A 13,851-nucleotide genomic window follows, 5' to 3' on the forward strand; every position below is an offset into this window, starting at 1 on the left:
GTGAGGATAGGAACTGAAATGAAGATTCACACAAATTTGAAAACTGGCAAACTTTTCAGCATTCTTTTTTCTTTTTTCTTTTTAATGTCCACATTTTCAAAGTTTCCTCTTGAAGTATTGGTGTCTTTATATAGTTTCACCAAACACACACACATACACACAACCATATAAATGAACATAGCTCAGTTGATAGAGCATGAGACTCCTAATCTCAGGGTTCTGGGTTCAAGCCCCACATTGGACAAAAAGATTCCTGCATTGCAGGGGGCTGGACTAGATGACCTCATGGTTCCTTTCAGCTCTATAATTCTATGAATCTATTATTCTAATAATACATATCATTTATGTTAAACTTCACAGAAATGCTAAGAATGGACCAACTGTATCTTTGTGGAAATTCAACTTTTGAAGGATACTTTTTAAAAAGGGAATTAGTCTTCCTAATTCATTTTCACACAGTTGCACTAACAGTGCAATCTTTTGTATGTCTACTCAGAAGTAACGCCTATCAAGTTCAATCAGGCTTCCTCTTAAGTTAGTTTTTCAGCTTCACAGTACAACTATAACCTGTGTGGAAATAACTAAGTCCCACTGAATTCAGCAGAACTTTACTCTCAAGTACTGGAATTCAGGCCTTGTATCTATTTGATGAAGCCAAGATTTGTACACCTTGGGCTTGTGTACACTTATATACACTTAATGCCATGTGTGGTGAAGCAGTTAAAGTATTGGCCTAAGACCTGGGAGACCAGGGTTCCAACCATTCAGTCAAAAGTTCATTGAGGGGCCTTGGTCAGTCATTGCTCCTCTCAGCCTAACCTACCTTGCAGGGTTGATGTGGGGATTCAGGAGGAGGAAGAACCATGTACACCATATTGAGCTCCTTGGAGGAAAGGCTGGGATATAAATGCTATAATTGCAATAAAGATAGCCTGACAAGGTGGACTCGTCCATGGAAGTTTATGGCATCATAAATGTGTTGTTCTTTAAAGTGCCAAAAGACTCTTGTCCTTTTAAGCTCTCATGTTCTCAAGCTCCTAATGATCTTCAAGCTGAATTAGGAGTTGATAATACAAATCTTTCACCTTACCTGCTGGTGCCCATTATCTTGAGCACCTTCCTGATACCCTGCAATGATCAGGTGAGCCAATTCCAGGCTTTATCCAGAGAGACATGCAGAGCAGGTCCAAAATCATGCATGCTGAAAGCAATCCATACTTTCTCCTTGTTTGGCTAGTATATTCTTTTTGTGATTCTTTCTTTACTTTAGCATATTACTTACATCATTACTATGGAGGTTTTTCAGGGAGGGAGGGGTTCTCCACACCAAAAACCCTATTAAAAGGCAGGCTCTAAGGGTCTTAAAATACACACCATACATAAATAACATAAATATCATCAAAGTACGCCCTCTTCTCTGGAAGCCACACAAATACCAATATGCAGGGGAAATATCAGGAGGTGGAAATGCTCCCACAAGCTCAGAGGAAACTTCCTCTCTATCCAGACTAGATCATCCAAACTAAGACAGAATGCATGTGTTTGGCGATGTGGGGGGGGGGGCGGAGGCGAGCAATGCCTGTGAGACGTGTGCGGTCCAGACCAAAAGTCCTGGTCGGACACTCCTAAGCCACCCCAGCAAACTCTCCTTCAGCACCAAGGACGGCTCCTCGCTCGGAGGCAGCGGCTCACCGTGCACGAGTCCCCCGGCGAGGATCAGTACCACGGACAGCTCCCGGGTCCCCATCCCGGGATCCGGGGCGGCGGCGGCGGCGGCGGCGGCGGCGGCGGCGGGTCTCGTCTCTCGCAGCCCCGGCAGCCCAAGCTGGGTCTCCCGCGGTCTGGAAGCGGCGGCGCTTCCGCGCGAGGAAGGGCAGGCGGCCGGCGGGAAGCTCGGGGATGCCTGGCAGGCGGCGGGCCGTGGAGCCCCGCGCTGGCGGCGCCGGGCTAGATGGAGGCTCCTCCTCTCGGGGCTGATCTCCGCTTCTCTCCTCCGCCAGCTGCCGGCTCAGCCGCGGCGCCGGAATGCCAATCGCCTGGCCCTGCTTTCTTTCCTCCGCGACCACCCCCTCCTCTCCCCACGTGACGGGTATCCCTCCTTGCGAGTAGATCCACCGGCGAGGACCATCCGTTGCCAGAAGGAGGCTGATCCTGCAGCAGCGACAGGCAAGAATTCAGCACCCCAGCCCGGGCAGAGCCGCCTTTATAGGGGGAGCGCCCAGGCTGGCCCCCGCCTCCTTCTCTCTCGTCCCTCCCTCCTTCTCAGCCATCAACCCACCTCTGGTCCCTTCTGGCTTGGCTCCGGCTCAGTCCCTTCCCGCTCCAGAGTCTGCCTGGGAGAGTTGGTGGCGCTTCCGCAGCGGCGTTTGCCTGCCTGCCTGCCTGCCCACCTCGGTCGGTCCCAACCTAGAGCGGAGCCAGGCACACATGGCAGGCGCACGCTTCCCGGGCGGGGGGCTGCGGGGAGGAAGCCGTTGGATGTGTTTAGGGCTTCCTCCCGAGCCAGCGTGCAAGGGAGACTGGCAGAACTTCGGCGCATTCCTTTTCAGCCTGAGATCCGATCGCACGCCCATCTGGAGTCCCGTTAATGTGACAGCGGCTTCCGAGTAAACGTAAATGGCCATCGAGGATCCGGTTGTCAGAGCTGCGCGGAGGCAGCTTCGTAGCCATGGAGAGGAGCTTCTCACAGCCTCGGAGGCGCTCTCGGTGCGGTGTGCTGCACGATGTAAAGATCTGCTATAAAATAAATTCAAAATTAAATTGTCACTCACACGGACACTTTAAGGCTGCAATCCTGAACGTACGTATCTGGGACTCAACACCCGCTGGCTACTTCATTATAACCATGTTGACAATATAAATCTGCAACTTTTCTTTTCTTCAAAGGAAAGAGTTTATTGTGTCCTTTGACATGCAGGCTCCACAAATAGACAGGTGAAGTTTTTGTTAGAGTAGCTACTCAAGATGCTCACTTACTTGGTGGTAAGGTTATAATTATTTATTTATTTATGCCCAACCTTTTCCTCTGATGGGACTCAAGGTGGCTTACTGATTAAAAACAAGACTCGCTAAAAACTTGGGGGGGGGGACAATAAAACTATATGCATGTATAACATCTGTTTGAAACATACAAATAATAAGATCCATTCACCTCATTAAAATCTGCTTCTGGGCATTCAGTCTGTAGGCTACTTGAGTTCTTCAGGAAAAAAATGTCTCTAAAGACTACTCACATATGTTCTAAAACATCCCACCATCCCTGTCTCTTAACACCAGACAGGCATCTTCACTCTACCCTTTGCAGTGCCTGCTAAAAAAAACCCTGATGTATGTTCTAATTTGTTTTAAGTTTATTGCTGATTTTCTCTTTTGAGTGTTTTAAAGAGTTGTTTTAACTGATAATTTTATTGTTTTGTGTTTTTGTAAACTGCTTTTTTACAATCAAGCAGTGTATAAATTTCATTAATAAAATTCATCAGAATGTGATATACACCTGGATTTTCCTATGGGTCATGACAGGTATTGCACAGACATTAAGCATTATTCAAATTACTTTGAAAGGTATTAAGAAAAATATTGCTTGCTTAGAAAGATCAAACAATATTTACAAGGTAACATGGTATAGCATGCAAGGTTTTTAAAAAACAATAGTGGTAACTGTTGGAAGCAAAAAAAAAAAAGTCAAAAGTTTTCTATGAATTATTAAGGAGCTTTCTGACAAAAAAAACCCAAAGATCTTCCCCAATTGATTATCTTTCTAAACATTTCCCACAGGAGACTGGAAGAAGTCAAGAAGATGTGGATTGGCTAAGAGGCCTCCTGATGACTACATTTAACAAACTCTAAGGTCATAAGAAGGGACGCGGGTGGCGCTGTGGGTAAAACCTCAGTGCCTAGGACTTGCTGATCGTATGGTCGGCGGTTCGAATCCCTGCGGCGGGGTGAGCTCCCATCATTCGGTCCCAGCTCCTGCCCACCTAGCAGTTCGAAAGCACCCTTAAGATAAATAGGTACCGCTTTATAGCGGGAAGGTAAACGGCGTTCCGTGTGCTGTGCTGGTGCTGGCTTGCCAGAGCAGCTTCGTCACGCTGGCCACGTGACCCGGAAGTGTCTGCGGACGGCGCTGGCTCCCGGCCTCTTAAGTGAGATGAGCGCACAACCCTAGAGTCGGACACGACTGGCCCGTACAGGCAGGGGTACCTTTACCTTTACCTTTAAGGTCATAAGAACATCCAAAGAGGCTACTGGATGAGGCCAATGGCATCCTGTTCTCACAGGGGCCAACCAGATGCCACAATGGCAAAATCCCAAGCAGGACCAGAGTGAAACAACCATCTCTTCTCCCTGCTATATCCACCAATTGGCCTGCAGAAGCATCCTGCCTCCAGCAGTACAGTTCAAACTTAGCCATCAGAGTTAGCAGGTCACTGCTAGCCTTTTCCTCCATGAATCTGTCTAATCCTCTTTCAAAACCACCCAGGTTTGTGGCCCTCACTGTCTCTTGTGGGAGTGAATTCCATAGTGGAACCATGTGCTGTGTGAAGGACTTTCTTTACTGTGCCATAAATCTTTCAACATCCAGCATCATGGGATGTCCATGAGTCCTAGTGCTACCTCTATATTCTCTAATATGTGAGCTTTGCTAGTAATGTCTCACTTAAGAAAGGTCACTTTAACAATGCATTATTTGAGTTGTGGGCTATGACAATACGAATATTGGCTTCATTTCCATGCTGCTTCCCCAGTTGTAATACTAACTTTTTGTTTTTTTTTTTTAAATAATATTTATTAAGATTTTCAAAAAAAAAGAAAATACAGAAAGCAAGAATTAAAATACGTTCATAGCCTTATTTTCATATATCCACTTTCTGGGACTCCCCCCTTCCCCCACCCCTACCATATTCCTTTTTCATATTGTTGGCTCCACAAGCTCTCAGTTCTAATTAAAAACTTAATTTGTTTAAACCATTATTCGAATTTAAAATTTCTACACTCCACATCAATACCCTTAATAAAACACAAAAAATTTCTTTCCCAGGGCCCACCCCATTTTCATTCCACAATTTCCCTTTTTTTAATAATAAAAACACCCCACATAATAAAAGTATCAGAAATAAGAAATAAAGAGTATAATAGATGAGACAAAGCCAGTTCAAAAAAAGAAGTTAACAAGCCTTTGGATTTTAGTTCTCCCCCCCTGTCCCCGGTTTAATTTCCCCCTGACCACCAAACCATGTTATCCGCCTGGGATTCTTACAATCCATAAATCACCTATTTCCCCCAACTCCTTGCTGGTTTTTTTTTTTTTTTTTTCCCTTTCATAATTATTTTTAGAACACTTAACTTCAGATCTTTAATAAAGCTCCCCCCATTGTTCTTTCCAAATTGTAGTCCAGTTTCCTCTTGTTCCGCTGCTGAAACGTTCTAATTCAGAAGCTTAGTAAGTCTGCAGGGATTATTGTTATTCAGGAACAAAAACTTGCGTTCAGTCCCTTCCTTTCTTCAATAGAAAATTCTATTGTCTCCTTTAGCTGAACACCCTGTAGACAAAATATTATTTCCGTTTCGCAGCTTTCCCAGAAGATAACCAGTCCTGTAAAATTCCAATGGTGTTTTTTTCACTTACGACCATCTTTGTAATGTCCCGAAACTCCTCTAGGGGGATTGTTATAACTTTGTCTTCTCTAGTCCAAAAGTCCGATTGTTATCCATGTTTTCGCCATTTTGTATCCAAGTTTTAACAAGTTGTAGCAAATTGTAACAAATTTAGCCAGCAAAGTTCTCATAATAAAATCCTCTCTGCTTTCCGACTTTGACAGCTACTTTGACAGCTGTCAAAATCTCCGACTCTTTTCACCAGGCTCTCTCTTCAATCACCCCGGTTCCCAGGGGGGGGGGGTTACGTTTCTTCTCCCTCAGTTCATCCTCCAGCACAGTTCTTATGATTCCCCATCGTGGAATTCTTAGTTTTTATCAGCAATACAAATCTTTTTGGACCTTGGTTTCCCCGTCCTTGTCTTGAAAGGTTTACAATAGGGGGGGGGACTGACTTCCTTTTTGGATCCCCCCCCGCTCGTATCCAATTCAAAAAGAAATTCTTTTTTTCCTCCTTTTAAACCCAGTTTCCAAATTACTCACGGGTTGTTGTCTAAAAGTCCGAATTTTCAATAGAAGAAGTCAGCGCTCTCCGCCGGATGGCATGCGGCTGCGCTCGGCAGGGATAGCAGAGGACTCAAAGCACCACGCTTCTCCCCGGCACCCGATCCGTAGCCTTTAAAAAGGCTCCTTCACGAGTCGGGAGGGCGCTAGCGGTGCCAGCCGAGTCTCCATGTCCACGACCCTCGTGGCCGTGGTTTTTAAGGGTCCCCGCATCGCCGGTGCGGTAGGACCCAGCCCCTGCCGAGCAGGCTCCCTCCGGAGCTCGGAGGGAGTCCGCCATTCGGCGATGGCGCCAACCCGGAAGTCCCTGTAATACTAACTTTTTGAACTCCACAAACATTTCTTTCTCGGTTCATTTAATTACTCTTAAATAATGAACCATATGAAGCCCAGTTTATTTTGTCAGCATTTCTTCAGTTATGAGTTTCTTAAAAGCAAGCTATTTAAACAAGTTATCTGAACCACCCCACTCATGCACTGAGATCATCTTTAGAGGCTCTCCCCCAAGGTGGAGCAAGCAGGTAATGATCAGGTAACCTTCTTGCTGTGGTATGGTGTCCCATTTGTGGAATTAGTTTCTCAGAGAACCCTACATGGTGTCAACCTTGCTATCCTTTCAGCACCAGAGACTTCTTTTAAAAATCTCCTAGGAGAGAGAGAGAGAGAGAGAGAGAGAGAGAGACTGTGTGGTATAGCGGTTTAAGTGTTTTACTAGGACCTGGTTCTAGTAAATCATCAGTCCACCATGAAGCTCACTGGGTAATATTTGGACAGTATCCAATTAACAGTGATATTTTTTTTTTTTGCACACTGAGAGCCTTCCAGGATTCCTGATTGAGCCAAGATCATTGCCCAAGCACTGCTCATAGCAGATTGATGGGGCAGCTCAGGAGCACCTGTGAGAAGGGTATTCCTGATTACCCCTGCTCTCTGTAGTTCCTCAGCAACCAGTATTCAGAGAGACAGGCTGCCTCTGACATGGCTAGGAACCAGGGGCAGCCTAATTATCCACGAATCTGTCAAATCCCTCTTTTAAGCCATCTATGCCTCATATCTCATGTCAGATAATTCCATAAATTCACTGAGTTGTGTGAAGAAGGACTTCAATTCAGGAAAGAACTTTTGACTTTCCTGAATCAACTGCCATTTTATTCCATTGGATGACCTGGGCTTCTAGCATTAATGGGAGGCAAGGGATAGACACACACACACACACACACACACACACACACACACACATTTCTTTACCCCACATGCAGTTTTATAAACTTCTGTTGTGTTGCCCCCTGTTACTGCCTCTGCTTTTTCAGGCACCAGGGACCAAAATCCTATTTTTAAAAAAAGGGGAGCTGAAATTCTCAGGACACTGCCTTCTATTTCCCAAAGCAATTTTCTGTCTTTTACCTGTCTTCATGCAAAATTGTGGAGCACATATGGTTCTGTTGTAACCAGAGGATGACTGTTATTGTTCCAAGCATTTTGAAGAGACACTGAAACATTTTCATTTAATATTAATATCAAATAACCCAATGGGATAGTGTCATTTGTCTGTGAAATGTCAGTTCTCATGAGTGTTTGATAGGTAATGACCTCAAGCGTGGGATCTCACACACACATATGTGCACAAGCACACGCACGCACACACGAGAGAGAGAGAGAGATACAAAAACGTAGATCTTACTTAAAGTGTCTGTCAAGAGCAGACTTGCAAGCAGGGAGTTCCATTTGTCAAAGAGCCTTATGAATCTTTTATTTATACAGATTAGTATCAGCAGGATATTTCACAGTTCACTAAACCACAACATACAGGAAAGCCACATTTCCAAGGGAAACAAACAATTAGGCTGCCATCTTTCAATCACAAATTCCAAGTAATTAGTGTGCAGGGGGAAAAGAAAGATATGAACATCGACTGAATATGCTACTTTGGATTGAGCTGGCTAAATGCGCGTGCACACACACACACACGCCAAAGGCAGATGTGAAATCTTGAACATACGGAGTTGTTTTCTTTAATATACTCAGCCTTCTGCACTGGAATTCCTCCCATGAAAAACCCTATGGAAAGGGAGATGGATGCAATTTCATAATGCGGCAATATAAACATGTGCATTCCGAGGGTTCCCTGCTCTACTGTGATGTCAGAGCAAAGTTGCTACAGCTTCTCTGGCTGTTATGGGTGGTTTTGAAGTCTTGGTCCAAAGTCATAGTAGACATTAGCTCTACATCCATCCATACAAAGAAATTAAGCATAATTTTATTGATCCAACCAGTAAAACTGCTCTCTGACAACTGGGTCCATTAAAGGGAACTGGAAAGCAAGTGAGAACTAAAGTCTGCTGGGGGATGCTCATAACCTGACAGACAGAACCATAGAATTGTAGATTTGGAAGGGACCTCAAAGCTCATCTCATCCAACCCCTGCAATACAGGAATCACAGCTAGAGAATCCCTGGAAGATGACAATCCAACTTCTGTTGGTTTGTCTGCAAACTTTCAGTAAAGAACAGACTACCTTCGGAGGTAGTTTGTTCCATGTTGAAAAGCTCTTACTATCAGAAAGTTCTTTGCAAGCTGCACTCATAAACCTCCACAAAAAGGACACAGCTGCTCCCTGTATACAACTATTGTCTACTTAATATGAAAGTAACACACACATACACACAGTGCAGCCAAAACCCAATCTCCTTCCAGAAGCCCCAGCTCATATTTCTACATAAAAGCACATTGGTCAACTCAGTAGTGAGGTGGCCAAGGAATGGAGTTCCACAGGCAGGGTGCCTATGCAAGAAAGGCCTTAGATCTAATACTCAGTCACTGGATCATCACCATGTCATGGTGAGTGGGCTTGCACGTTCCTATGACCCTTGTGAGCAAAGCCGTCAGGAATCTCGCACCCCCAGCAGGGTCACCCAAGGCGGTAAGGTCAAGGGGAAGGAACTAGACAAAGAATGATCCAAGAAGTCCTCCATGGCAGAATAGGCAGATAATAACAAGCAGTATGTTACAACGGCTGTGAAGGTGGATGAAGGCTGCAGCCGATAGGAATCTACCTGTTTGTTGTGACTACTCATGCCATTGGAACACTGCGCACAGGTGGGCTGCATGCGAGCTGCCAGTCAGCCCTGTGGAGCCTCCTTTTATTGAGACAAATATGCAAACCAGGCAGATACATTTTGGGCTGTGACCTTTACATATCTTCTGGTCCCGAGATCGTGGGGTGGTACAAAGTTATTTTGGCACCTGTTTCCACTGCGTCATTTTCCCCTTGCACAGTGTATGACAAAGGACACGAAAGGTCTCAGAGACAAAGGTTACAGACAAGACACCACAGACTACTGAGACCGCAAAAGGTTAGACAGAGGCAACGATGTACAGACAGCCGTGGCTTTGTCTGTGAGGGGTGTGTGTGCTCCACACCCCAAGGTCACGCATGCAGGCAGGCTGAGGCTGCCTGCGGGTGGCAAGTGTGCTCCCTCCGGACCCCACTCCCCACTCCGCAATCATCCCTACAAGCGTGCACTGATCTACACACATAAACAAAACAGGCATCTTCCAAAAACCCATCCCAAACCCAAAAAGTCCCATGGCATTCGGCAAATGGTAATGGGGGCAGGATTGTGAAATCTGGAAGCCCTAGTCATGAACCAGCACATGGGCGGTGCATACAGATTTAGTCGTTCCGACTCAAAGAACGAGGCAGTTGAGCAGCTCAGCAGCTGTATCCACGACTGAGCAACCTTTTTTAGGATCAACTCTGCTCACCCCAAAAAAGGGGAGGAGCTAGAATAGGTGCCCTAAACATAGTCTGCCTCCCTTTTTCCCTGACTGGATTACCGCGCCCAGTGGGGTCACCACCTAGCAGTCATAAAAGACAATTGAACTTTGCAACATGGAATATACGGATTTTGTCAGATAACACAGATAGTGAGCATCCTGAACGCAGAACTGCCATCATTTTCAATCTCACTCGGCTACTAGTGATCACCAGAGAACAAGATCTACCAGCATTGTGGCTGGGTTTTGGGGGTTTTTTTCCAACTGACTGTTTCAGGGGTGAGTAGGAATTGGGGGGGAGCTGATTGACCCTGGGACTCCCCTTTTGCACTTGCTTCATACTTTGGGGAGTTTCTATCCTGGTGTCAGGGCTGGAGTCAGGCATGTCAGCAACAAAACAATAAATCAACTGAGGCCTGTGAAATTAACTCTTTATCCAAGGAAACAAACCACAGCTCCAGCCTAGCGGTCTCAGCAACTCTTTTGAGGAGGTCTTGCCCTGATGAAGCAGTTGTGAGAACAGAAGATCCCTGCCTTCCCAGTGCCCACTAGGACTCCCCCTCTCCAGGGTCTCCCCCACACACTCAGGCTGCGTCTGCATACACACGCCCTCTGCTCTGCCTGTTTCATTTCTCGGTGAGTTGTATGAGACCAGGGGGGAGGGGAGCTGCTCTCAGCAGGAGGGAGAGACTTCCTGGCTTCTTCAGCCACCTGCCTCTCTGTCTTCAGGCTCCACCCCTCTAAAGCCCCTACTTCTGCCTTGGAGCCTGAACTGTGCTCTGCCAGAGCCTCTTCCTGTTCACTAAACCCTGTCACCTCTTCTGCTTCTGACACTTCCTCCTCCCAGTCTGCTCCCTCTTCTCCCTCTGACCACTCATTGTTCCATCACCAACTCTGAGCCTTCTTCCCCTGCAGGTTCCCTAGGGGGCTCCCCAACTGGTGCCTCCTACCACTCTTCTGTGCCCAGCCAGTCCATGACCCCTGGAGTGGCATTCTGATTGATTTAATTGGCTTTTGGCCAGACCAGAAAGAGAATTTTAAGATCTGCTGTAAATACCTGAGGCAATATTGGGTTGAGGGCACTCCTGGGTCATCCAATGCCAGCTTCAGTTTGCAGGGCCTTGGGGTGCCCTTTGGGCTCAGCAAGCACATGAGAGTGAATGCCAAACTGGTGGAGCTGGTGCACTGGTCAAGGTGCTTTTTGTGAGAAGGGAGAAGCCCTCCCAAACCTTTGCTGTGGGGCCACAGGATGAGCCTGGAAATCTGCCCAGTGAGGAGTTGGTCCTTTCTGTCTTAGGGAACTTCCCTGCCCAGACTATATTTTGATTAGTTAATCAGGTTGATCTACAGTTTGCAAACCCTCCAAGTTGTCATATTTGAATAAACACAACCTTTCTCTGAGGATGGTTTCTAGAGTGTTATTTAATGATGTGCTTGCAAAATGCTTGTGTGAGACAATCCTTAGATTAAAGAGAATTGATGCTTTGGAAGCTGCTACAGCAGTTCCCACTGAGATGCATCAGGCATCTACAGGAGCATAAGAGCCTGATCAGACCCATGGCCCATCGAGTCCAGCATCTTGTTCTCAGAGTGGCCAATCAAATGCTGGTGGGAAACCTGCAAGCAGGATTGGAGCGCAAGAGCTCTTCCCCGCCCCATGATTCCCAGCAACTGGCATGCAGAAGCCTTGCAGCCTCCAGTTGTGAAGGCAGAGAGCAGCCATCCTGGCTTGTAGCATCCAAAGCCCTCTCCTCCTCCATGAATTTGCCTAATCCTCTTTTAAAGCCATTCATTTTAGTGGCCATCACTACCTCCTGTGGGAGTGAGTTCCATTGTTCAACTACATTGCATGAAGAAGGACATCCTTTTATGTGTCCTGAATCTTCTAGTGGTTCCACCATATGGTTAAAGCATGCTTAATTCTGAGGGCTTCCCAAGCACAGGTTTTTAGCATTAGCCTTACTGGAAAGTTTGGCCATCTCTAATGTTGACTCTTTTAGGATCTTCCTGCCTGTGTGATATTGATTTTGTTCTGTAAACTGCCTTGCAATGTTATAATGAGATGTTTTGATGTAATTGCCACTGCCCTTTTAAAAAGCTAAAACAAAAGCTACAGAATTTGGGCAACTTGAGTCCAGTTCTACTTGAAGGCAGTTTGGAACTTGCTGAGCAAACAATCTGAAGACGGATTGGGAAAAAGGATTCAAATGGTTCTTACATGCTTTTAGCCGGAAAACAAATTGAAATGTAAACACACACATTCACTGTAATACTGGTGGCATTACTTGAGATTTCTGTTTGGGGCTGCTGACTATTTTCCTCTCCCCCAGTGTAGCTTCTTAAGTAATTGCAGACAAGTAGATTATGAATGCACTTTTCATAGCCTTGGTTTTAGATTTCCTTGTGAGCGTGGGTATCTCTATCCAGATTTCTTTCTTTCTTTCTCTTTCTTTCTTTCTTTCTTTCTTTCTCTCTCTCTGTATATATGCACACAAACATAGTGTTTCTGTATGTGGCAGGAAGTAAATAGTTCTGCATTGAATAATACAATAAATTAAGCATTGCAATTTATCAACTGTCATACCTAATTCTGAATAAGAGTCATGGTGTACCTTTTAAAAATGCATATATTTAGACCTGAGTCCCCAGACTCTAAGAAAAATAGTAAATGAGGAGCTTTCTGAGGCTTTGTTGTTAGAGAATTCAAGTCTTACTATTATCATTGAGCAGTACATCTTGTTTCCTCTTCTCTCTAGCTTTGTTCTCATGGAGTGGGACTCTCTATCAGGCCCTCTATCATGGCAGCTCCTCACCAGTCCTTCAAGGACTTTTCTCTGGCAGCAATGTATCCCTGGAATGTGATGATGCCTCTAGCTTGCTGGTGTGTGTGTAGGAGTAGAAACTGTTGGGTGTTTTTTTGATATTAATGAGGTCAATGGTTCTACTCAGAGGTCTGTGCTTGTAATTATAACCTGCATGGCAGGACATCTGTGAGCTTTTGGCAATTCAGCACACCTGAGGTATCTTAACAATTTAACTAATTATCAGGGGGAGTTTACCTACGGCACCAAATGCAGCGATGTGATAGGGTAATTGATTATTTGAAAACTGTATTTAAGTTGATCAAGTGGTGTAGTGTGTGCTGTTATAGGATACTGTTGAGGAAAGGTGGTGAGAAGGGGTGTTTTCCAGCTGTTTGATTATTATTTAAAAATAAAGATAAGCAAAGATATTGCGGGCAAGTTTTTATTCCATCACCCCAGTTGCTACACAAACTCAGTTGGCAAAGAAGGTCCAACATCTGGTTATGGGCCCAGAGGCAGCGCATGGGCATATGGACTGCTTGCTGAAAGGGCTGCAGAGCTGAGCTGTTTGCCGGTCGGAGAGAAGCTGGAAAAATATCCAGAATGGTTGATGGTGTAAAGACAGTGCTTACCTTTCCCCAATTGATGGATGGTAATTATAGCCTTTGGTCCTTTAGAATGAGAGTATTACTTGACTCCAAGGACCTTTTTGGTTACACCCAGGATTCACCTCCTCAATCAGTCACCCCAGAATGGACATGGGGAAATAACAAACCCAAGGCAGTGCCAATCTAGCAGTGTCCGATCAACAAGTCGTGTATATAAGAGATAAAACGTCGACTAAAGACATGTGGGAGTGTTTGGCTGGGGTCCATTTAAGAAAGGAGTCCGCATCTGCCTTGGCGTTCTTCCAGCAGCTTTATCATGCAAAGCTGCACCCCCGCGACAACCTTGCAGCTCATCTGAGGCATCTACAAGAGCTCAGGATGGAACTTTTAAGGAGAGACATTGTGATTCCTGTTAATCAATTTTGCTTTATAATTCTCTGCTCGTTAAATGAAGAGTATGATGCAGTCACAAACCAGCTTGCTTTGGTCCCTCCTGATCAGCT

The 13,851-nt window shown here is 45.5% G+C and overlaps 1 protein-coding gene across 2 annotated transcripts in view; it reads right to left on the reverse strand.

The window, feature by feature from the left end:
* LOC308462843 (neuronal acetylcholine receptor subunit alpha-7) overlaps positions 1 to 3,337 on the reverse strand; it is a 104,468-nt gene extending 101,131 nt beyond the window's left edge. Inside the window, exon 1 of one of the 2 annotated variants that reach the window (XM_080980793.1) lies at positions 2,279 to 3,337. Coding sequence is in view for 1 of the 2 variants with exons in the window: in XM_080980794.1 (XP_080836920.1) it covers positions 1,693 to 1,747 (55 nt within the window). In the remaining variant the exon portion in view is untranslated. Of the gene's footprint in view, positions 1 to 1,692; positions 2,002 to 2,278 lie in introns of those variants that run through there. The other variant, XM_080980794.1, reaches the window with a different exon arrangement.
* Positions 3,338 to 13,851: the final 10,514 nt, after the last annotated feature.

Source organism: Podarcis pityusensis (assembly GCF_964106645.2).
Source record: "Podarcis pityusensis genome assembly, chromosome: 14".
Lineage (NCBI taxonomy): Eukaryota > Metazoa > Chordata > Lepidosauria > Squamata > Lacertidae > Podarcis > Podarcis pityusensis.